Source organism: Sphaerodactylus townsendi, linkage group LG10 (genome assembly GCF_021028975.2).
Source record: "Sphaerodactylus townsendi isolate TG3544 linkage group LG10, MPM_Stown_v2.3, whole genome shotgun sequence".
Classification (NCBI taxonomy): domain Eukaryota; kingdom Metazoa; phylum Chordata; class Lepidosauria; order Squamata; family Sphaerodactylidae; genus Sphaerodactylus; species Sphaerodactylus townsendi.
This window is the reverse complement of record NC_059434.1, coordinates 60,940,829-60,966,650: the sequence shown is the minus strand read 5'-3', so window position 1 is coordinate 60,966,650 and position 25,822 is coordinate 60,940,829. Positions and strand designations below refer to the sequence as shown.

The window sequence follows — 25,822 nt, the reverse complement described above, 5'->3', positions numbered from 1 at the left end:
CTGCCCTGCACCAACAGCTAAAGCACATCCAGAGAAAAACTTTTGTAATTCAATCCTAAGCAGATCTATTCAGTAGTATTCAGTGTCGTTTCTTCTTCTATAAGGGGAAGGGAGGGGAAAGTATGGCCTTAGGCTAATCACTGTATCTCAGCTTAGCCTTCTTCACAGAATTCTGATAAGGATAAAATGGGTGTGTGTGCCCCTTGAGCTCTTTGGAAGAAGGATGGAATAGAAGTATGAGGTATGGATACAAATATGAGGAATGAGGTTTTAAAAATGTGGTGAATATAGAGAAGAATGTGTTCCTGCATGGCAGGAGGTTGGATTTGATGGCCCTTATGGTCTCTTGCAGCTCTGTGATTCTATGCTTCTATGAGAAGTAACTTATTCATGGCAACATGAAGTCAAGTGATTTGGTTTCATATGGCTTTTAAGTTGGATCTGGATGGCATGAACAAGGGCATCTTGAGGGAATCTTTGTCTGTGGTCCTGTGATGCCTCTCCGCAGCTCTGTTTAGGATTGTCATTCTGCATTTTACTGAGTCAGTTTGTTTCATCCGGATTTTAGTGGTGGTAGCAGTTCCCCTTTGAGAGCCCCATGTTATTGCATAAACCTTAAAATGATGCATTCATAGATTAAAATTCTTCCATACGCTAGCCTTCTTGACAAATGAAAATCACACCCAGATTAGCACATCACTGAAACGGGGCCAGAGGAAAAAAAAATCGTATTAATGTCACAGCTAATCTACAGCAGAAAAGAATGTGGCTTCACAATGCCATCCTAAGCAGAGTTATACCCTTCTAAACCTGGTGACTTCAACAGACTTAGAAGGGTGTAACTCTGTTCATGATGGCATGGTTTGTCACATGTATCAGATGCATTGCTCGAGTTGTTTTTAATAACAGTATGAACTTCATTTAGGTCAAAAATATGTTGCTGGATCCATGACTTCCTGAAATGGGTATTGTTTTTGCTTTACAAAGCCACTGGGGAGGGCTGAGTCAGATCAGGGAAGGCACTGGACAAGAAGAGCATTAACCCTTCTCGGCACGACATTTTCCTGATCAGCACACCAGGCTATAATTGCCCTGGCAGGGGGAAATCATTTGGGTGGGGGGAATAACATGGGAAATGCATCCTGTCTTATCTAGCCTCCATCTGAATCAGCTCTCCCTAAATATTTTAACAACCAACAAACACATTCACAAAGCTTCAATGTAACTTGTGAATTTAATATAACTGGCATCATGAGGTAAAAATTTGTGTCAAATTACTAACCTACAACATTTTTACAATGGTACCCAAATGGTCTTCTTTGTGATACTGTGGTAGCACAGGTCAGCATGCCCCATGCAAGGAGTCCCTCTTTATTCTATTCACCTGGTGATTCTCTCATAGAAATGATGTAAGACCTTCCTTTATTCAAATTCACTCCTGGTATCTAGGAATATGTAGGACAGCCTGGAACAGAATGTAATCAGATCTTTTGCAATTAACTTATTGCTACCTGCCTAAAGCACTTGGGGAAGGAGCTATGAACAGTTACATAAATTATCAGCAGGCCAGAGATGCGGTATCAGACAAGAGCCCTGACTAAAATGAGGCACAAGCAAGCTAGACCGACTGGACACAAAATCAAATACTTTCCCAAAAACTGTGTCACAGAGAGAAACGCATCTTACCATGACATGCCTCTGAAGATGGCTGTCATAGATGCAAGCAAAACATTAGGAGCAAAAACTACCAGACCACGGCCACACAGCCCAGAAAACCCATAATAGCCAGTTGTTTCCCGCCATGAAAGCCTTTGACAATGCTTCCTGCAAAGTCTGGGCAATTGGAGAGAAGGAATTCTAAGATGACAGGTCTGATTTTAGCTGTTTGGGCACCAGAAATGAAAGGATGAAAGAATATTCTCATAAATGACTAGAATCAAACAGACCGTGTCCTTACAAAGTGAGGCCACCAAAACCAAAGAGGCTGATGGTCCAGATTACTATGCAGAACACCAATGAAAGCAGGATCCAGTCAAAAAAAGGAATGATCCAATCAGAGTGGGCATGGAGGTGCACTCCCTGAAGGTAATGAACAGGCAAAGCAATCAGCACCAAAGGACGGAGCAACCTCCAACCTCAGACAAGTAGTGTTAAATCAGCAAATTGGGTGTTACGAATGTGTTAATCACTGATTTTATTAATGTTAAAGTAAAGTAATTTAAATATTAAAGTATAAAGTAAAGGAGCAGCAGTGGTGTAGGAGGTTAAGAGCTCGTGTAATCTGGAGGAACCGGGTTTGATTCCCCGCTCTGCCGCCTGAGCTGTGGAGCTTATCTGTGGAATTCAGATTAGCCTGTACACTCCCACACACGGCAGCTGGGTGACCTTGGGCTAGTCACAGCTTCTCGGAGCTCTCTCAGCCACACCTACCTCACAGGGTGTTTGTTGTGAGGGGGGAAGGGCAAGGAGATTGTAAGCCCCTTTGAGTCTCCTGCAGGATATAAATATAAAGGGGGGATATAAATCCAAACTCCACTTCTTCTAAAAATGGAATGGTAGGTTAGAGGCCAAACTCCTCAGAGCTCAGAAGCTAAGCAATGCCACTACTTGGATGGGGGAACCCTCAAGGAAGACCCTGTAGAGGACAGCTACAGTAAGACACCTTTGCTTCCCACTTGTTTTGAAAGCCCTCTGCTGGGTTCCCCATAAGTTTGCTGTGACTTGAGAGCATGTATGTATAATTTATCATTTTACTAGAGTTTCATTCATTGGCACTTGTTTTATACTTAACTGAACTTGCACTGCATTTGAATGTAAAGGTTTTTAAGAACTTATCCATACAAGGTAAATGCCTCTCAAACTGATGACAAGCACCAGCATTCTTTCAAAAAAAAACACACAGAGAGACCTTTCCCAACAATCTACTGACCTGATTGCTTCCTTTCCCATCCCTGCTTTTTTTCATCTCACAAATCCTGTTTCACACCATGCAATTCTCTCCAAGTAAGCTGCATTTGACAATTTGCTGAGATGGGATGAGATTATTATCACATCCGGATCAGGCATGCCAGATAGCAAATTAAAGGAGGCAAAATATTATGGACAGATGTAAACTTGTGTAGGGTATGGGTCAGGGTGTCAGAATAGGATCTCGGCAACCCAAGTCTGAATCCCCAGTTTACTCTGGAAGATATCTGGGTGTTCTTGGCTAGCTGTTGTCTCTAGTGGAGGGAGAGGGAGGGGAGGCATGCAAGGGAAGGGGGGAGGGAGGGAGGGAGGGAGGGAGGGGAAGCATGCAAGGGAAGGGGAGGGAGGGAGGGGTGGCATGTAAGGGAGGGGAGAAAGGGGGCTGGCATCTGGACATGGCCCACCCACCCTAGTGGAGGGAGAGGGAGGGGAGGCATGCAAGGGAAGGGGGAGGGAGGGAGGGGAGGCATGCAAGGGAAGGGGGGAGGGAGGGGTGGCATGTAAGGGAGGGGAGGGAGGGGGCCGGCATCTGGACATGGCCCACCCACCCTAGTGGAGGGAGAGGGAGGGGAGGCATGCAAGGGAAGGGGGGGGGAGGGAGGGGTGGCATGCAAGGGAGGGGTGGCATGTAAGGGAGGGGAGGGAGGGGGCCGGCATCTGGACATGGCCCACCCACCCTAGTGGAGGGAGAGGGAGGGGAGGCATGCAAGAGAAGGGGAGGGAGCCTCACTTATCCAACAGGGCTGTTGTAAGGATTAATTGAGATGATGAAAATGTTGCTCTGAGCTCCTTTGTGGAAAAAGGAACTTCTTCAGTCCTTGCTGTCTCTGCTGACTGGATTTTAAGTTGCAGGTGCTGGGGAAATATTCTGCCTGCCAGCCAGATTTGACAGTTGTGTTGCTAATTTCTAGATAGAGGCTGCAGATCTCCTGGAATTACAGCTGACTTCCAAGATACAAACATTGATTATTTATGTATTTATTACTTATTTAAAACATTTATTCCATTTATCCTGGAGAAAATGGCTGCTGAAAGGTTTGGTATCATACCGTATCTATGTCCTCCGCTCCCTAAACCCCACCTTTCCAAGGTCCGTCAAATCGCCAGGTATTTCCAAACCTGGAGCTAGCAACCCTAGGCCGGCAGGGCAAGATCTAGGAGTGCTAAGGTGGAGCGCCTGGCCCAGGTGGTCCACTGAGGGGGGCAGTGGGCAGCAGCATATTCAATAAATATAATATATTGACAAGCATCAATGTGTACTTTTGCCCCCTTCAAAACATGCAGATCCGGTTCTGACTCTGTGGCCGTGCTGAACTAGCTGGACCAGTGGTCAGATTCAGGAAAAGGCCCTTTCTGACAACGCCTCTAATCCCTGGAAATGATTTTGAGCTGGGAAATGGGCGGGCGGGTACTCCGGATTAACTAACGCGGAGTGCAAAACAGGGGCGCTTCCCTCCGGGCGGGGCAAAGTCGGACCTTGGGGCGGAGCAGGGCAGGCTGCCACCCGGAGGATCAGAGCGCAAGAGGCGGCGCTTGGCAGGTGCCCGGAGCCGGGCATGGGATAAAAGGCAGATGCACCTTTCCGGGGCGGCAAAGAGGGACGCCCAAGTGGGACAGACGGACGGACGGACAGAGAGAACAGGAGCACGGCTGAGATGTACAGCAAGGCAGAGACCTTGGAGCTGCGCAAGAAGCACATCGGGTGAGGGGGCCAGAAGCACCCAATGGGCACGCCGGGGCGGATTGGGGAGCGCAGGGATCGCTTCTTGCCCGAGGAACTCTGCAGCAGTAGGACGGATCCCACCCCCCCACCCCCGCTCCAGGGTCCCATTCTCCGGGAGAGATTCCCATTCCGAAAGACCCCCGCCAGGGTTGCGCCCGGGAGGGAATTCGTGGGCTGCAGAAGTCGACCTGCTGCGGGAAACCTGATGCTGGGGACGAAATCCACACTGGGCAGCAGGACGACCCGCCAGGCGACAGAGGGACAGGCAGCCCGGCCAGCTCGCACCCGCGGCCCAGGAAAGTTTGAAAAAAATAAAATAGCACAGACCCAATCCTGGGCTCCCGTGGAGTTTTGAAGATTTCTAAAACAAACGAGAGAGATGACATATAGGAGTCATGGAAATGTTGCCTCACTAGGTCACATCCTCTCCAAAAATATGTGGAAACGTTCTGTGCTTTAAAACCTAATATATATATATATATATATTTACAGAATGGTGGTGGTGGGGGGGTTGAACGGCTAAGCTGTCATATTTTCTGAGCAGCCCTATATTAGTAACAGGCGACTGTTATCAATATTTTGTGGTCTGCAGTTAAGGCTGCCTATCTTCAAGTGCCTGCCCAACCAGAATGAGGCACATTTCAATCTCTCCCGTTGCAATCGGAAAAGATGGGCAGTATAAATTTACTAGAGCTTACTGTACGGAAAGTATGCGCAGGATTGCAGAAGTGCTGAAGTTCTTTTGCTCCCCTTCCCTTTTTTTACTTAAACATACAATAGTTTAATGTTTTCACGAATGCTGTTTGAAGTTTCCCCCCAAAATAGTGTCAGCAGAGTTTTGAGCTGGTGGGTTTGGAGCTCACTGGCTCTGATAGAACTAAAAGGATGTTACTTGTTTAGGATTGCACTATATTTTAAAAGAAGAAGTTTGCAGTGAAAACAACAACAACTCCATGGCAATCAGATGAAATTCCAGCTGTTTCCTGGGGCTTCCGTGATGCCATCGGGTTAAACCCAACCTTTCAATCTGAAGGGCCATTTGGCAGTTCTCAGACTTCTCCTGCATTCTGCATAGGACTGCTCTGCCCTTATCTAACACTTGTATAAATAGTGAGATTAACAGCCGGCCAGGTGGATCTGTGATTGACCTTCTGAAGGGAATGTAGGCAAGGGTAGCCAATTATCCAGTGGTGCATATGCTGGGTATGGCTTTAGGCTGCCAGCATTAAGAGTCCCGTAAGATTGTTGGCATGTGAGATTGTGTAACTGTCAGGACACTGTACTCACAAGCCTTGCATAACCAAGAGGACACTGGCTTGTTATATAAACTTGGCCTGCAGAGGAGAAGAGTTCTGCACCAACTCTGAGACTTGTCATTCTGGTCTGGGCCATTTCAGCCTGGCTGCAAATGTTATTTTGGTTTGCCTAACACACACACACACACACACACACAGCAAACAATGTCTTGCTTATTACTCAGCCTTTCTGACTGGATTTTGTTTAATAATGAGAGTAGAATTCTACACCTGCCCAGGAGAACTGCATTGTTTATTCCACTTATGCTGAAAAACGGTGCTCTAACGTTGAGTGTTCACTCAGGTTAATGTTGCCCTCAGTGTGAGGAAAGAAACACCCACCTTTCTGTGAGACAGTCCCTAAATTTGAAATTGCAGGACTGTAGCAAATCCTGTGGAAATGACAGCAACCAGCATGTGTAGTGAAATTGGGCCAGTTTACTCCTGCTTGCGTGGGTCCGTGTCTTGGACCCTGCAGAAGGTCTTGGCTGATGGAAGATAATGGGAAAGGAGCCAGAGAATTGTAGTGGGAGGGGGAATTGGTGAAAATTGAGCTTCCCTTCCACCAGTGGAAATGTTCTGCTGAGTCCAGCCATATGTCTTATCATTCACATTACAGTCCTAAAAGAATTACACCATTGTAAGTCCACCAACACCAGAGGCCTTGGGTAAATTGCTTGTAAATGTAAATTGCTTCAGCTGCAAAGTAATACTTGAGATAAGGTCAAGCTTTCTCTGTGAAGCCCTGCCTGTTCCATGCATGCAAAGAGTTATCAAGCCATGAATAGCCTTGTGAAAAATCAGTCTCAAGCTGCAATGCTAAGAAAAATGACACCAGAAGAAGCTCCATGTACATCAAAGAAACTTCTAAGGAAGCATACTATGGGAGAGACTCAGACTAGTAATCCCCTAACATGCATTCTCCATTCTTGGAGAACCTCTACTAGACAGTAGTGAGTAAGCTGTATTTCAGGTGTTCTACTTATGCGGGTAGTGCAGTACCAAATTAGCCGGGCAAAACTATTTAGTCAATTGAAATTGAAATGATATAATTCTATGCATTTCAGGCCATCATGCAAAGTTTTCTTTGCTAAGGACCCCATTAAGATTGTGCGGGCTCATGGGCAGTACATGTTTGATGAAAATGGAGAGAAATACTTGGACTGCATTAACAACGTGGCACATGGTAAGAACTGTACTTCAACATATGGGGTCAGGGTTTTTTGAAATCAGCTGTTCAGCTTCAACTCTGTTTTGACAGGCTTGAATGCAGGCAAGCTGGTGTGTTTTCAGATTCTCTTTGTTGGATCCCGTGACGAATGCCTTTTCCTGTCCTTTTTAGTGGGGCACAGCCATCCCCAGGTGATCCAGGCAGCAGTGAAGCAGATGGAATTGCTCAACACCAATTCTCGATTCTTGCACGACAATCTGGTCGAGTATGCCAAGCGTCTCACAGCGACTTTGCCAGAAGCACTCTCTGTTTGCTACTTTGTGAACTCTGGGTATGCCTAGGGGACTCTTGATTACCATTATCAATCCTAGCATAGCTTTTAAGGAAGGGAGAAAGGGGAGGCTTAACAGCAGACACTCTAGGAATGTTTTCAAATGGTTTTTTTTTCATGTGGCTAAACCACTGACAGTTACGTGTGAACTGGCACAGTCAACATGAAATCTGTCACTCTTTACATTGCAATTGTAACCCCCCCCCCCCCCACAGCTGTAAATTCTGTAAAAGAACCTTCTGCTTTGCATTTTTAGCATATGCTTATTCTGGTCCAGCAGACAGAAATGGTATGCAGGAGTATCTGCCTGTACCGTGTACCGAAAATGTTGTTGCATGAGAACCAACAGACTGCACTTGCACATATAATTCCAAAGTCTACACATCTATACTTATCTCAGTATGGAAGCCAGAACAGTTCTATTGAAGCCTTCAAAGCATTTACTCACTACACACATAGAGGGGGAGCAGAATTGCAACCATTGGCCAGCTCCCAAATTCCATTCATATAGCTGAACACCTGCACTAAGGCCTCTCTGTGTGTAAGTGTAGTTGTGTAGGTTTTTGAGCATGGCCGTATGTAGACATGTGAGCAAGGGGGTATGATTCCACTCCTTAACACACACAAAAACTGTTCAAAAGTACAGTGAATACATATACATTCTGCTTGTACATGTGTTTGTAAGACAGAGCTAACAATCATTCAATTTACAGATGAAACTGGTGGCCAGCACCTAGATAAATGTATGGTTCTTAACACATATTCAGCTGTGCATGCACTGAGTATAAAATAAGAATCGCTCACCTCACATATAAAGAAAAATCACATGTAAAGAAAAATCAAATGTATACTGTACACAGATTGTATGGGCATTCACAGTAATGTGTGAAGAAGGCAACATTGTTCATGCTTGGAATACCTGAACAGTTTATGAATTAGCAAATTTTATCTAGAGGTGCCACAGTCTCCATGCAACCTCCAGAAACTCTTGTAGTTCTGTGGATCAGAACACTTGCTCTCATCCACGATTTCTAAATGTGTGTTGCCAAATTCACTTCTCTATTTGCTTCTGTTAGCTGGAAATCCTTTGAATGTGCAGTGGGGAGTCCTTTGCCTAACTGGGCCATTTCCCTCCAAGACATAGAATGGAGAAGCTCTACATTAATGGAACATTAGATTACAACATGCTTCCATGTTTTCTTTAGTAGATATCAAGTGTAGAAAGGTAAACAAATCAAAGCTCTTATGCCAGCTGACAGCTGTAGATATTGTACAGTTCAGAACATGTTCCAATGTGCATATTACACAGAGGCCAAACAGTGATACCATTGTCTATACTTCACAAGTGTGAAAATGTGTGTATATGTGAAGCAGCAACTCTTTGGTTTACCAATAGAGAATTCTATTGTCCTTCAACATTTACACTCTGAACCAAATAGAATTCTTATCTGGGTCACTATGGTCTAAATTGTTTGTAGGAATGCCTTCTAGGAATGCCTGTTTTTTTCTTGAAAAGTCTTCCTCTTTCAAGAATTTGTCCACCTACTCTTTTACAGGTCTGAAGCCAATGACCTGGCTTTGCGTCTCGCTCGGCAGTATAGTGGCCATCAGGATGTGATTACTCTTGACCAGTAAGTATGGAGGACTGAATACATGGATGAGATCAGCAGGTGGCAACATTGGAGAGATAATGTGCAGCAATAATGGTTGTCATAGTCCTGCACTCTGAGCCTTGTTCATAGGAGCTCTGATGCCCATGGGGAGATTCCCATTGTTGGAATAGGTTTCTGAGAGGCGCCATCTTAAGCAGAGGGTCTAAGGGATGTGGGTACATGTATGTTTGCACACTGGGATCACCAGCTGGATATGCTAAAATGTATCATCTGTCATTTGTGTTTGTGTGTGTAGAGAGACAGAAAGAGGCGAATTCCGCGTGGGCCAAAAACAGCGGTGTGAATTTTCATACCACTGTTTTTGGCCCATGCAGAATCCACCAGAGAAAAGCATCTGGAAAATTCACATGCAGAGTTTCAAACTGTCGTGATTCATGCTTTGTTCCAGATCCAATTTCGTTTTTCTCACCCGTGCAAAACTGGCCTGCTGTTGTTCAGCCGCAGAAGACTTCATGAAAGATTCACACCCAGGATTCACTCTGTGTTTATCTCCCATTTCAGTGCTTATCACGGCCATGTTACTTCCTTGATTGACATCAGTCCATATAAATTTAATCAGCTGGGGAAAGAGGCTAAAAAGGAGTTTGTACATGTGGTGAGTATCTTTTTCCCCATCTTCTTTATTATTACATTGGCCATTCATTCACCAACCCATCCCTCAAAATAAATGTCTTCAGGGGACTTTGCTATTCTTATTCAACTGCAGTCAAAGTCCTCCGTTAGTTAAGGCACAGATACGAACACTTGGAAGATTTTCTGCAGCACTCCTTGGCCAGCAATGTGTTCCGAATGACAACTGTATGCCTCGGCCTAGTCTGAGTTGGCCTGAAAACCTACCAGTCACAACCTTTTGCTAAAATTTATTCTATCATAATCTTGCATTTGATCAGATGCATGGGGTGGATGTTCAGGTGGCAGACAGAAATATGTAGCCATGGGGAAAAGTTGTAAATTGCAGGGTCGCAAGGCAACAAATTGCATATAATGTTTCTAGAGGGGCGGGGGTTGCTGAGGACCCTGACCTGGATAACCCAGGCTATCCTCATTCAACAGAAACTCAGGAGGGTTGGAAGAGAGAACCACCAAGAAAGTTCAGGGTTGCTACACAGCAGCAGGAAATGACAAACAATCTCTGAACATCCCTTGACTTGAAAACCGTATTGTGTTGCCATAGGTCAGCTGTGATTTATTGACTGTGAATTTGTGGTGATGGAAAGTGCCCCAAAGTCACAGCTGACTTATGACAACCCTGTAGGGTTTTCAAGGCAAGACATGTTCAGAGGTGGTTTGCCACCGCTTGCCTCAATGTCATGTTCCTGCATATCCTTGGCGGTCCCCCACCCAAAACCAGGACCGACCTTAGCTTAGCTTCTGCAATCATATGAGATCAAGCTATCCTGGGCCATCCAGAACAGGGCAGCTGTGACTTTTACTTACACACACACACACACACACAGAAAAGTAGCTGTGGTTTTTTGTAGCAAAATAAAACAAAACCCACTGGCATCTTAAAGACTAACAGAAGGCTTTGAGAGTCTGTTACAGCTAAAATAAACAGGGGTCTTGTTACCTCAAATTAAAATGTAATCAAGTACTTTGACCATTCACAATAGGAGTCACTGGTGATAACACAGTCTCTTGTGTCTGCCACATTCCTCCAAGGATTCCTCAGCCAATAAACAGATCATAATTAGTTTAACAACATTAGGGAAATTGTGCTATCATCTATCATTGATATGGTGAGTAGTCACTGTACTGTTCTTGATCACATTTGAATTTTGCATAATAATGGCTTGGATGCAACCAGTTTTTCTCTTTTAAGCATTCAAGAAGGCTGTGCAGACCATCCTAAAATCTACAAGAACAAAAGCAAGGTGGGATAAGGAGAATTGGGGAGGAGGAGAATCTGGCAAGAACAAGCGCTAAAGCTGACTGGGTCCAACCCTTGCCATACCATGCACCTCTTGCATTTCATGGCCTCTTGGGGTCTGCTGTTTGCAACATTTTTGTCAGTAATTCTATGTGCACATGCATGTATGCTAAGAATTTATCTCATGCGTCTGATGGAGTGGACCTAGTCCAGGAAAGCTTATGCTAAAATGAATAGAATACATTTGTTAAATAAAGCAAAAGCTGTTAAGGTGCAACTGGAGCCTTGTACTGATTCAATCCAGTGTATAATCTCTTGCTCGGATGCGTAAGAAGTTTATATATTTATTTAAAACATTTCTGCGCAACCTCTCCATTTAAATAAGGCCCCCGAGGGAGGGAACATCAAAACTTTTTCACGTTAAAACCGCATTTAGATAGTTCAATTAAATGTATAAACACAGATAACAGCACAGTCAGGGATAAGGGCCAATAAATGTAGCTTTTCATTAGGAGTTTTTACCCCTTATTTGATTGCATAATGCTCCTCCAGAGCTGCTATGCTGTGTGTGTAAAACAAACAAACAAACAAAAAGATTTATGACATAATATAAACAAATGACTAAATAAATAAATAAAAAGATCTATGTAAAGCATCTACATATTCAAATACTGGGTTGAAGCATTTGAATATATAGATGCTGTGCAGCATCAATTTCAAGGTCCCAGACATGAAACACAGTTGAATTAAGCCATGGTAAGTGTGATTGTTCAAACGTGGTTATGGCCTGTCAAACCATGGTTTGAAGCTGGTTTATTAACAGTAGTTTGTCCTGATTATGGTGTTGTGGTGATGTAGGAATGCAGGTGTTTGGCTTCATCCCAACTCATTCCCTCACATACTGCCCAACTAGAGATGCCTGGCCAGAATGAGGTTGATGATACCATTTGTTGAATGCTTGTTTATCAGCTGGTTCAACAAACCACAATCAAAATAAACCACAGTTCCGTTAGAACTAAGCCAGCAAGTACAAAATATTGTATGCATAATGATATGAACTTCAGTACTTTTAACAGCTCTCTGTGCCAGTTCTTTGAAGAAAGCCACATACAGATTTGTGGGAGAGTCTCCATTTGTGTAATATTTAACCAAGGTTAAATATTTAAGATTTCTCCTTTCCTATGATGCATAAATTGGTTATTAACTTGCTGAGGTAGGGTTTGTGTAGAAAGTACATTTCATATTGAAGAAACACATCACATGGTTTGTAAGGAACTTTGAAGGAGGATGGCCTAGAATTTCAAAGATCTGAAATGGTCTCTCATCACTGGAGGGACTGTGGCTTAGTGGTTGAGTATTTGCTTGATATCTCCAGTTAAAATGATCAAATAGGCCAATTAGCTATGGCCAGCTCTACCCCACCCTTGCCCTGCTCTGGCACAAAAGTCACACCAGAAGTGCTCTCATTTTCCACGGGGTAAGTGAGAAGCACAGGCGGGGCAAGAGGAAATGCATTCGAACAAAAATCTTGCCCCAACGTGCTTCCTCTCTTGGTGCCTTCAGGGAGGAAGGGCATTCAGACAAGATTTCTTGTCCTGAGGTGCTTCCACGCTCAGCACATGGCAGCTGCCCCATGGGTAATTGACCATAGTCAACCTCTACCTGAGAACCTGGAGTGCTAGTTGCTAGTCTGTAGTGAATACTGACTTTGAGAAACCAATGGTTTGATTCAGTATGAGGCCACTTCATATGTTCTTATATACTTTAAAGGCTCCTTCTCCAGATATCTACAGAGGAAAGTACAGGGAGGAGCATCAAGATCCAGGAAGTGCTTATGCTGATGATGTGGAAAAGATCATTGAAGAGGCTCAGAAGAATGGCCGCGAGGTATGCATTGCAAACAGTGGAGAAACCAGAAAGCCTGTCCAGTTTTTATCCTTAAAAAATGTCTCCGCCTAGAAGGGGAACTCAACTGATTTATATAATTGAAATTTCCTTCGTTTTTATCGGATTCTTGGATTTTAAGGTACTTCCTTCCCCTCTTGCTTAATTCACATTCATAACTCCCATAAACTACAGTGCAAAGATTGAACGAGAAGAAGGCAAATGCATAAATCTAAAGCTTGATTGCCTATTTGATGTCAGGGCTCTATCAATAACCTATTGACATCCATGGAAGATGCATACAGCAAAAATGCAAACACAGGACTGTGTGAAACATATCATGCACAGATAGGATTGCCAACCTCCAAGTGGTGACTGGAGAGGTCTTGTTATTAAAACTGATCTCCAGGCAACTGAGGTAAGTTCACTTGGAGAAAGCGGCCACTTGGGAAGGTGGGTTCCATGGCATTATTCCCCACTGAAATCCCTCTCCTCCCCAAACCCTGACCTTCTCAAGTTCCACCCTCAAATCTCCAGGTACTTCCCAACCAGGTGCTGGCAATGGCAACCCTACTGTAAAAATGTGTTTCATCTCACATAGCATTACTGTAACTACTTCAAGGTCTCCACACTGTAACAAATGTTGGAGGAAGAATACATTGAAAACTTGATAACATCTTCATTTCTTGTGGTATTTTTCCATTGCAAAACAAAATTGCATAAAGCCTGCAGGGTCTGGTAGATGAATTGAACTCAGGAGCTGGGAGTTCAAGAGACCAATCCAAAGTGGGTCGACTCAGAAGCAAGACTTCTATTATTGAAAGGGGCTTATTCCCAGGAACATGATTTTTAGATTGCAGCCTAAATCATAGCTGTTCTCTGGGTATGGAGAGAGGCCTTGTGTGAGCCTGTATCATTCAACCTCCATTCCCTATCTGGGAATAATTATGATGAATCACCCTTGAGTGGACCTGAAGTTAAAGACCTTAACATATGATTTATATAATGAATAGATATTATTAATTGAATTTGTTGAGAGGGTTTCCTTCCTGCAGGAAAAAAAAAGTCTGTACTCCAGGGAACTTTCATACAAAATATTCTGAAATAAACTGAAAATTAAAAACACAGCTGGTAATGCAAAGTCACAACGTATAAGGATGATAACCTTTTTTGTGTGTATACAGCTCTCATGGATGCTCAAATCTTCACATGTTAGACCATTTTTAAATTGTTCTCCACCCCTTACCTTAAAGTCCAAAGGAGTTCACCAACCTGTCTATAGTTTCTTACTGAGATATTATAAAGAAACTAACAGTCAGTTTCTATTTTTCCCTCTTCTTCTGTTCCTCCCCCTCTTGCATACCTTTCTTCATAGGTTTTGGTGCCGTAGACCTGTGGCCGGACAAGTTGCTCAGGTTTCACAGACTTTTGGGAGCCTCCTACTGTTTGGCTGTAGTGTACCCTCCTCGAATATAGTGTTCGCTTCTTTACACGCTCGACCTTCTTTCCAGGAAGACGGCACTGCTCAGCTCATATGGACCCTGCTGATGCTCGGGGAGGGTTGCACAGAGTGGGAGGCAGCGTGTTAAATAACAGTGTGGGGCTGACCCTCCAGGCAGACTTGGGGGAGGACAAAGGCATAATGCTGAGAGGAAAATGTAAGCTTCATGTTCCGGTGATATTGATTCCTGATTCAAAATAATATTTTTTTGGTTTCATTCCTAGCAACTGGAATTCCTTCAGCTGTAGGCTGTTTCTTTTGACAAGTCTTGTTCTGTGTGTAGTTGTTTTCTCGTGCAGGGGTGCCCAAAGTATGATTCCGGATATCTTTAAAGTCCTAGCCTTGCCTTTTTTTTTACTCTTTTATGAAAAAAGAGTGCAAAAACCAGTCACCACAGAATGTCATGTAGGGTGAAACCCAATAAGGGTTGTGGAGAGCTTTGCCAATATATGAACAATATAATAGTAATCCATTGAAGCAATTAACCATCTCATCTGCTGGGTGAACTGGAAGCCGATCTTATTTCTATTCTGCGCAGGCATTCTGACTAAAGTGGAGATTTACATGCCTCTGAATTTGGATGGTCTAACTCATATGGTTGGGTCAATAAGAGATTTTATACGGACAATCCCTAGAATTAAATTGGGCATTTGCCCCAACACTGAAGAATTGGGCACCCCTGACAAACTTTTTTTTTGCCGTAGCTGTTGGAAGATACATAACAGCCGCCCACCCCAATTATTCTTTTATCACCTGCTTTTAAAGGATTCATGCCTGTAAGTGCTGCCTCATTTGCACAACCATAGGCAGAGAACCACTGTTCTGATATCATATTCTCTTACTTAGATTGCTGCCTTTATTGCTGAGTCCATGCAGAGTTGCGGAGGCCAAGTAATTCCACCTGCAGGCTACTTCCAGAAAGTGGCAGAGTATGTACAGCACTTGGAATAGTGGTTTACATAATAAAGAAAGTTTCAGAGTCTGTTGATGAGTTACAAAAAAAGTATAAAGCTACAGGTCTATTATACTAATTGGGAAATAGATGTTTTAGCTTTCAGTTGTGTTGACTGTAGTATTAAGCAGCTATGAGTTTTAGTGTATTCATTTATTGAATAAAAATCAGCTAATAACAAGAGTAGCCTATCTAAGAGTGGACTTTTGGCATGCAATTCAATCAAGTACCATACATATTAAAGTGGGTCATATGTAGAATACAATGAAAGTGGGTCATCTGAAAATATGCAATGGATACCATGGTTTCTTATTGCATGGTAACTTGGATCTGATCATAGTTTTTTATTTTAAAAACATGGTACAGTGTCCTAGTGCTCTAGATTTGAGTCCAGTAGCTCCATGGTTTCAGAAAATTAAAGAATACAGATCTGCGTTACACAGACAGAATAATAACTACTTAATAACAACAATTTGGACTCTTATACAAAAGTATGGGATCCGGTAATACAGTATCTATATAAATCTGATCCAACTAATAAGAAGATAGATGTGAGAATTATATATATTACATGAATATTGTTATGATATTCCTCTCTTCTCTTACTTTTAATCTACTGACGTAATAATTAACTAAATTTATTTTCTTCTATCATAGGTAAAGAATCAAACCCGCTTTGTCAAAAATTAAAAAACTAGAAATATTTGTAACAAAGGAAAAATCTCCTTTACTAATGTTTCACTTCTTTATATAATACCATAATATATATTTTTGTACTTTTTTCATGTTAACTTTTCAATAAAGATATCATCATTATTATTATTACTTTAAAAAGGAAACCAACAAGATTTTGGTGTACGAGTTTTCAGAAGACAAAGTTCCTTTAGACAGACACTGACATGGGGAGCTTCAACTTTTGAAAGCTTGTACTCGAAAATCTTTGTTCTCTAAGGTGCTACTGGACTCGAATCTAGCTGTTTTACTATAGACCAACACCACTGCCTTCTGAAACAGTCCTACTGTATATCACTTAACTCTTCTTCTCACTTGCTTTGAAGCCCCTTGCTGGGGTTGCTATAAGTCAGTTAATGACACTTTACACACTTAATGGCAATTTACAGATATACATATGACTTAATGGCACTTTACACACATACATATGGTGGGACTGCTCAAAGTCTTCAGATATTGCCTATTTGTTCATTTGATTTTTGATTTTGTACTCACGTGAGAAATATCGTAGTCTTTTATAACACAGTGAAGGATCTGAATTGTCCTTATTTATTTGCAGAATTGTCCACAAAGCAGGTGGTGTGTTCATAGCTGATGAAGTCCAGGTTGGTTTTGGTCGAGTTGGGAAACATTTCTGGGCATTCCAGCTACAAGGCGAAGATTTTGTGCCTGACATTGTCACCATGGGAAAGCCAATTGGCAATGGACATCCAATGTCTTGTGTAGTTACAACAAGACAGATTGCAGAAGCTTTTGGTGCCTCTGGATTGGAATACTTCAACACTGTGAGTGCCTCTTCTAATATCACTATGATACTCTCTGAAATGGTGGTTGTGTTTAAATTAAAGGTTGATTATGCTTATCATTGAGTTGAATGTGTACTGCCCAAAGGGGTCAAATGTCCCCGGGCCTGTGGCCTGTGGGGGGGGGGGCAGAAAATCACCCCCCCCCCCATACACATACACCCCTCCTCCTTCCCGCCGGGTTCATACACTGACTTCAAGACCTGGTGCAAAAAAAATGTTGTTTGGTCATGGTGGGGGAGGGCAGTCTCCCATTCGGGGGGGGGGGATAGGATATTGCATTTTTCCTAGATCTGCTTGCATGCATGCATGAACTCTCAGAGATCACCACAGAAAGATATATCATATTACCTAATATCTACTCAAAAATATAATGCTTTTCACTAGAGCAAACCCACATATCCATAGGAAAGAGCCATGTGTTGAGAGCTTAACAATAGCCATTCTAAATTGAATTACAGCCTTTAAACGCATTGAAGTCAATGGGCTTATAAGAGTGTAATTCTTATAAGAGTTTAGGAGGGTACTGCAAATAATGTACATTCATGTCATTTTCATAGAATAGATACTTAAGTTCCTCTGTAGAGACACAAATATTTTACTCCCAAATGAGAATCTGATAGAAAATGTACAGCTTAAGTAAATAATATTGGGATAGATTTGGTGGTTCCCTCCTTCTAAGTCTTCTTCCATTACCGGGACTCATGGGATCCAACATATTGTATCTGTCTAGTGTGCCATGAGACAGTGTCCATGGATAGAAGTTGTATCAGTCCTATTCACAATGTCCAATCTATGAGGAGAGGGGGGAAATTTGAAACTCAACAACAAAGTAAATGGAAGTTGTGTAGTAGTCTGCTTATAATAAGGAACAAGATTCAGTCTCCCTAATACAGTATTGGTGGAAAGGAAGTAAAATATATAAAGAAAGCATTCTCATTGGCATGGATCCAAGAGGAAACCTAAATGGAGTCAGTGCAATTCTGTTTGCACAAGATCTTCCACAGCTCCTAGCATTTCTCTCCCCATAGATTGTGCTGCACAAGATGTTGCACAAACAAAAACATACTAAGTAGGGGTACAATAAGTTGGATTTAGCACAAGCAGCCACTGAGGTCTTTTCTTTGCATTTCCTCTATTGCACATGGCAGTTTTGTGCCAGATGAAACCTATTATTTATTTATTTATTTCCTGACAAATGCAAATATTAAGCCCCTGGTATTCCCGATTTGCATTTTCTCTGAGTGAAGAGATCACTGAAGGAAAAATTCTATTTTCTTAGGCATTCTTTTTTCTCTCTTCAGTTTGGAGGTAATCCAGTGTCCTGTGCAATTGGTCTGGCTGTACTGGATGTAATAGAAAAAGAAGATCTCCAAGGAAATGCCACAAATGTAGGAAATTACCTTACAGAGCTATTGAAGGAGCAACAGGAAAAACACCCGCTAGTGGGAGATGTCAGGTAGGTCCTGTGGAAGGATGGTTTGGAGCAGCCTGAAGGAAGAATGATCTGAGTGCATGTCAGAGCTTCTAAATAGTGGTGGTAGGGTGTTGTCAAGTTGCAGCCAACTGATAGCAACCCCAGAGGGCTTTCAAGGCAACAGATGTTCAGAGGAGATTTGTCATTGCCTGTCCCTGCAAAGTAACCCTGATTCTCTTTGGTGGTTTCCCATCCAAATATTAACCTGAACTGACCCTGCTTAGTTTCTAAGATATGACGAGATTGGGCTAGCCTAAGCCATCCAAGTCAGGGCACTTTTTTTTATCCTGACCTTTTTCAAGGAATTTAAAGCAGCCTGCATTGTTCCTCAAATCTATCCTTGTAACAACCATGCTTGGTTGAAAGAATGACTGAGCCAGGTTCACCCAATGTACTCAATGTTGGTTGCATTGGAACTTGGGGCTTCCTGATCTTCTATGCTGTCACCCACAGTAGCACACTGGCTGAATTCACACAGCTATATTACCAACCCCCTCTTCTATAAGCAGACAAGGTTTGCATGTAGAAGGTCTTCACAGAAATGAACTGGGTTAAACAAACCTATCTAATGTGGATAGTCTATGTTCACAATTCTTGACAAAGTCTCTTACTGTGATCTAGTATTGGCATTCCCAGCGAAGTCATTTAATGCAGGTACTTCAACTTCTTATGGAGCTGGGCTTTATTGAGTGGTAAAGGTGACACTATGGTTGCACATGTTCTTCACAACTTAGGCCTAACTTTCTCACTCACTGGAAAAGACAATAATGGTAGGAAGTGTTGAAGACAGTAGAAAAAGAGAAGGACCCAGCATGAGATGGACTGACTCAGAGAAGGAAGCCTGAGCAAGACTTCCTTTTTGGAGGAACATTTTGGAGGTCATTAATTCAGAGTGTTGCTGTAAGTTAGAAGCAACTTGATAGCACATAACATACAGTTTTCTTAAAGTATGTTACCCTGTATGGAGATTGTATCCTTTCTGGCTGTAGGTGGGGCACACCTGCAGCTGCTAGGATGATAGCATCCTCTTCCACTCCTAGAAAACTGGCACCTCAAGAAAGAAATTAGGCTAGAAATTTTTTCCTTGATATATTTCTTTCTATATGCAGGATTTTTTCCCCCTTTTGTATAAAGGTGCATTGTAATGACCTGGACTCAGCAATAATTAGGTTAGTATAGGGTGCTTTCGCACATCCTAAATAATACACTTTCAAAGCACTTTACAGATGGATTAGACTGTGTAAAGCAGCACAGTCCACTTGCAAACAATCACTAATCTGTATTGAAAGTGGATCAGAAGTGCATTATTCAGCAAGTGTGAAAGTGCACACTGAGACACTGCCGTGCACCTGTCGAGCCTGATGTTTGGTGGTTGCAGATCTAATTGTATTCTCCCCCTCTATTTCTTTGTATTTCTAGAGGAGTTGGCTTGTTTCTTGGAGTGGATCTAGTGAAGGATCGGCAAAAGAGATCACCTGCCACTGCTGAGGCTCAGCATATCATCTACAAGTAAATATCTTGTGCCCCTCATGTCAAACACTATTTTCGTTGGTTAGACTTTACCAAATACCACAGTGGAATTCTCTAAGCTGAACTCAAATTCACAGCCAAGCGGGGGCCAGTCATTTAAGATGTCCCCATGGCTCTCCCATTTAATGACTTTTGCTCAGCAGTAGTTGACAAGGACTTTTTAATTCCAGTTTCAGACTGTACTTACATGTAGATGTCACATATAGCCATGGTTAAGGGGAAATCTATCTATCTATTTATTTAAATTTCTATACCGCCCTTCCCCGAAGGGCTCAGGGCGGTGTCCATCATTCAAATAACAGTTAAAATCTATTTCACCCCAATCCCAGTTAAAACCATATACAAATTATATGTTATATAATTTGTATATGTTATATAATTTGTATATGGTTACCCATGATGGCTATATGCATGCTAAAGTCAGCTTGCCCTCCAAAAACTTGGATTCTTTACCTAGATTAAATTGTGGTTTAGGTTTAGGATCCCAGTTAGTGCTGACTCAAATACCTCCATCAATATGTCACAGGCACAGGCAACTGTTTAATCACAGTTCTAACCATGAAAGGGAGAGTGGAGGGGTGGAAGGTGGATGTAGTTAAATGAAGTATCTCAATGCAGCCTGTCAGCCATTTGGAACTGACAAGATCCACAATGGCAGAAGGTAATTTCATCTATATACTGCATGTGATCATGCAGAATTCTTTCCTCACTGTGGCTGGACACAGTACTGAACTTTTTGTCTTGTGCAGCATTGGCAGTTTCATTTTTTGTTACTGTTGATAAGGATCACTTCTTTGATGCTGTTAGCTTATATTCCAACATATCAGATGAAAAAAATGTCAGCTGTAAGTGTAATGAAGATTTTTTTTCAGGTACTATATCATTTTTATAGTACACTTTATGTTTTGTTCCTGGTTTTTTGTGTTTTAATAAGAAAATCTCAATAAAAATTATTTAAAAGAAGAAGAGTTTGGGATTTATATCCCCTCAAAGGGGCTTACAATCTCCTTTCCCTTCCCCCCCCCCCCCCACAACAAACACCCTGTAAGGTGGGTGGGGCTGAGAGAGCTCCGAGAAGCTGTGAATAGCCCAAGGTCACCCAGCTGGCGTGTGTGGGAGTGTACAGGCTAATCTGAATTTCCCAGATAAGCCTCCACAGCTCAGGCGGCAGAGCAGGGAATCAAACCCGGTTCCTCCAGATTAGAATGCACCTGCTCTTAACCACTACGCCACTGCTGCTGTTGACTTGAAAATGTGTATTAATCGTTTATGAACATGCCATAACTCAAAACTGAGAACTTTCAGTTAATCTATACCAAAATGTTCATGGATTTACTCATAAAACTCAGCATTATGTAGAAAGCTATCATGTAATACCACATCTGCCCTATATTCTAGTGTTTGTATTCCAGAGTTGATTGACCTGTTTTCTGCTAACCAGGCTGAAAGAACAGAAGATTCTTTTGAGCGCAGATGGGCCTTACAGAAACATCTTGAAGTTTAAGCCACCCATGTGTTTCTCTAAAGAAGACGCAAAGTTTGTAGTCGATCAGATTGACAAACTCCTCACAGGTCAGTAAATCTGCTGGGCTCAAGGGTTGAATTCTAAGACTTTCTTCCACTCTGAACCAAACTAGATGATACAGTGTCCCCAAGTCGGCCTAGAGGATCTGATGACATTTTAGAGCCTTGCTTTTTTTTTTCATTTTAAAGTAGCTGCAGAGCATAATCCTGTTGAGGATTGCAGGAGGGGGAGATGATGGGCTCCTGTCTCCTCACCCTCCATACTGTCTTCAAGAACTGAAATTACTATGGTTGTGCTAGAGTTGGGGACACATTTCTGGTTTGGCTCTTCGTCATCCTTCAATAAATTCCTCGGATGAAGAAGATGGCTTTTCTCTGATGGCTTTCTCTGTTGGAGGAAATTTGCATGTGGTGTGGAATCATAAGATCTTGCATATCAGAAGGGAGTCATAGGATCCAACCCCAAAAGCAGGTATCTAATTATGTCCCATCCACACACACAGCAAATTAGGGAGGAGGGCGTTAAGCACATTTAAAGAGACAGGTGAGGATCAGGCAACCATGAATGTAAAGAATAAACAAGACTGTAGCTCGCCCTGTTATGGAAAGCTCGCCCTATTGTGTGATCTTTCCAGTAGCATTTAGCTGGACACTACCAAATTAAGTAGGCCTTGGACTAACCTAAAAAGGCTATTCTTGTATTCTCATTACTTGCAGCTCCCTGAGGAGCGCTTTAGGTTCATGACAGATGTGTTGAAGCAGTGGTTGTCAACCTTCCTAATGCTGCAACCCTTTAATACAGTTCCTCCTGTTGTGGTGACCCCCAACCCTAACATTTATCCATTTTACAGATGGAGAACACTGATGCAGAGAGTCTTAGGCGACCCCGTGAAAGGGTCATTCGACCTCCAAAGGGGTCCCGACCCCCAGGTTGAGAACCACTGTGTTAAAGCAAAGACAACTATATTGGAAAGGAAGTTCTAAAGGAATTAATTTGCAGTATTATTGATGCCTTCACAGCCTGAATGAATGGGCTGTTGTGGATTTTTCAAGCTGTGTGGCCATGGTTTGGTAGTTTTTGCTCCTAACATTTCGCCCGCAACTATGGCTGGCATCTTCAGAGGTACGTCTCACTGTGATGCCTGCCATAGTTGCAGATAAAACAGATGACAGCCACACTTCCCGAAAACCAACACAGCCAGAATTAATTTACCATTGCAAGTACAATATGCAGATACTTGAAGCCACACCTAGTGGAAGAAACCTGTTTGATTTTGTTTTCTTTTGTTATAGATTTAGAAGAAGCAACTGTAATCGGGACCAGAAATGGACTATCTACAAGTACACAATGCAAAAGAAAAGTAAGTTCAGGGTGGATTGTAACCTTTGGACAAAAAAAACCCAACAACAACCAACCTACACAGTGACTCTGCTAGAGTAAAAAAAAATGAAACCTCCTGACCTTTTCCTTGTAGTTCATAAATTAATGAGCTGCTGCAAAGTCCCAGTGTTTCCAGTATCTGCTGATGACAGTATTTGCTTACTCAGTTGATTTTTCTGTTTGCTGTAGGTACCTACTGAAGGAAGCTCTCAGCTAGACAGTTTCAGCGAGACCATCAGCCATATCAATGGAAGTGCCTGCAGGCAAAAGACTGGATTTGGTTCTGAAAGCCATACAGTGTCTTGCAAAAGGATCAGAACATGAAGAGTGAAAGATTTTTGTTTGGTTTTTGAATAGATAGGAATAGCGATATGTGGTTGGGGATGTTTCACGAATGAATGGAATTCTGCAATATTTCTTTTTAGGCACCTTACATACAGCTGCTTGGTTATTCAGGGCCTGACCAAACTTGATATTCTGACAAAACTCTTGCACCCTGGTCCAGCTAGTGAGGTCTCTGTATACAAGCATATTTCTGTAGGCCTTCCTCTTGCTGAATCAGAGAATGAGGACATAATCGAATGGAATGTAAATTGCCGGGTAGTGTGCATTCTGTTTAGCTGTACTGCATGGTGTCCATTTCAAATTATTCAAAAACCCATCAGTTCATATAGGTGGATCAGGGCACTGGGCTGTGATCCTGCACACAGAAAGGATGGCAAAATTAAGTCCAATGTTACATATAATAGCACATTTACATACCACTTTCACTGTCAGACTTAACACATACTTAATGTGTATGCATGAGGAGAGAGAGAGAACTGTATTAGCATATGATAGACAGGAATGTCTACATAATATGAATTTCAGGGATGATAATCTGAAGCTGTCATATAAATATTATTTAATCCTTTGCCTCAGATGCCTAACAGAGATTTTGACTGGTCTGTCATCCTCTGTTCGAACTGTCAATGTACAATATTGAGATACTAATTATTTTCCATGTTTTAATGGTTAATTTTATTACATTAATAAACGATATTGTGATATTATTAAACTGTGATGCCAGTGATTAAATAAAAGAAAATGTTTTAATAAAACAGCCCAAGTCATATTTCGAATTCCCACATTCAGATTCAGCAGACTGTGCAAAGCGCTGCCAAGTCTGTGGGTCTGTAGCTCTTCCTTTTTTTTAAAGCTGCAATTCCAACTTGTAGCCGGACAACTTGTAGCAATCCCTTCTCCTTTGAATAGGAAGCACATCAGCTGCTGTGACTTCTGTTTGCAGAAGGGAAACACACAAACATCCCTTTCTGCGGGATTGTACTATGGTCCACCCAGCATCTTGTGCATGTGTGAGGTTTCCCCCATTGACCACTTCCTACACTCACACAGCCACCTAATGGGATATGTTTTATACTGAACACTGAACATTTTGTATTATAATTGTATAAAATGAATGGATGGTTTATTCAATATATATTGTGACTGAATAATGAACTATGTTTAGACCATATGCCTTCTAGTTTTATATGTTTGGGAATTGTTACTTTAATGGCATCTGCCTTCTTTATGGACTTTGGTAGCATACCAGATAAGTTTTTCTTGACTTGTAGACTTTGTTTATTCCAAAGAATAAATGCTATTTTAACCCCTGAGTCCTTGTGTTTTCAAATGAATAATTTACTTTCTATATAATAATTACTTGGAATGGTTGCATTCTTTGACCTTTACCTCTGCTTACTCACTGCAGACTATAAATTGCCATGAATCCTGTCTATGGCATCCTTTTCTAGGAAAATCCTGTCATTTGGTAGCTCAATCACAGTCCGCAGGTCATTTTTGCAATCACTTACTGTGGTGCACAAGCAAATTTGACCTTGGCATAATTATGAGTCAGCAGTTCTGTGACAAACCAAGGCCAAAGTGGATTTGGAAAAAAAATAACAAATAGCTTTTGTGGCAGTTCTGTGACAAACCAAGGCCCATCAAGTCCAGCAGTCTGCTCACACAATGGCCAACCAGGTGACAATGCCCACAACAAGATGACTTCTGCGTCATTATTCTGCTGCCGGTGTTCCACTGGGAAGAATAACTATGCATTATGACTAGTATCCATTATGACTTGTGTTTCTTCAGCAAAAGACTAAGCCCAGTCATGCGGTAGTTCCATTTTAATTCTGATCAATTTGTGCTGTTCATTCTTTTAATGGCTATTGTAACCCACCTTTGAGACCCAATGAAGGGAAAGGCTGGCAAAAAAATGCCATACGTACATGCATACACACATAGATTGCTTAAACTATTTTCTGTAGTTATTCCGATGCATCGTTTTGTCATTGGAGCAGCATACTGAAATTCAGCATTCCACAAATTCATTTATTTGTTTAAAAAATACTATTCTGTTTCCCTTCTCTCCCTGCAGGCCTACAAATATGTCGGTGTTGCTACTTCATATTAATCTATAACCCTGTATTGATATTTCAGAACTCTTCCCACAAAAGAAACTTCATTGCTTGCAGGGACTGTATTTAACTGTCTGTGTTCCTCTTCTATGACAGTTTAAAAATGTATCTAATGAAGGAAAAATCTGCAAAGCCCCATGGTTGTTTAATATTCGCTAAGTGTCTTAAGATAACTGAAAATGTGTGCTTGCAAAAAAAAATGCTGATGGTGATAATATCAACAGAGACATATTATGTAAGGAGCTTACGGAGTATGAAGCAACAGCCCTGTCACAAGGTCTGCTTATTCAAGTGACTGTGATGCAATAAACCTTTCCTTTCCCAAGAATACTTACAGAAGCGTTACCTTGAGCAAGCAGTCTCCACTTGAGTTGGGGGAATTAACTGGGTCGACTGAGCGAGAGTAGGCAACTGGGATTGATAATCTCTGTATACCAGGATTTTCCAGGTCAGATCTCATAAATGAATAGGCAGTTGTTTAATTAAAGCTGAATTTCATTAAAGAATAAAAATAGCAAAACCAAGAAATATATCCTAAGCCAT

The 25,822-nt window shown here is 42.0% G+C and overlaps 1 protein-coding gene across 1 annotated transcript; it reads left to right on the top strand.

Moving 5' to 3' along the window:
- The first annotated feature begins 4,532 nt into the window (after positions 1-4,532).
- On the top strand, positions 4,533-24,472 carry ETNPPL (ethanolamine-phosphate phospho-lyase). The gene is made up of 13 exons (XM_048509735.1): positions 4,533-4,669; positions 7,053-7,171; positions 7,328-7,487; positions 9,044-9,118; positions 9,662-9,755; positions 12,801-12,917; positions 15,262-15,344; positions 16,659-16,884; positions 18,207-18,361; positions 19,799-19,888; positions 21,351-21,481; positions 22,727-22,794; positions 23,004-24,472. Exons 1-13 carry the CDS (start codon positions 4,623-4,625, stop codon positions 23,136-23,138), a joined length of 1,500 nt encoding a protein of 499 aa, XP_048365692.1. The 5' UTR covers positions 4,533-4,622; the 3' UTR covers positions 23,139-24,472.
- The last annotated feature ends 1,350 nt before the right edge of the window (positions 24,473-25,822 follow it).

What these genes read in the sequence shown, in the direction of transcription:
- ETNPPL (XM_048509735.1), top strand. Translation starts at nt 4,623, where the DNA reads ATGTACAGCAAGGCAGAGACCTTGGAGCTGCGCAAGAAGCACATCGG. An exon ending in CCGCTAGTGGGAGATGTCAG is followed by an intron (nt 18,362 to 19,798) that starts GTAGGTCCTGTG and finishes TTGTATTTCTAG; the next exon opens with AGGAGTTGGCTTGTTTCTTG. An exon ending in GCTCAGCATATCATCTACAA is followed by an intron (nt 19,889 to 21,350) that starts GTAAATATCTTG and finishes TCTGCTAACCAG; the next exon opens with GCTGAAAGAACAGAAGATTC.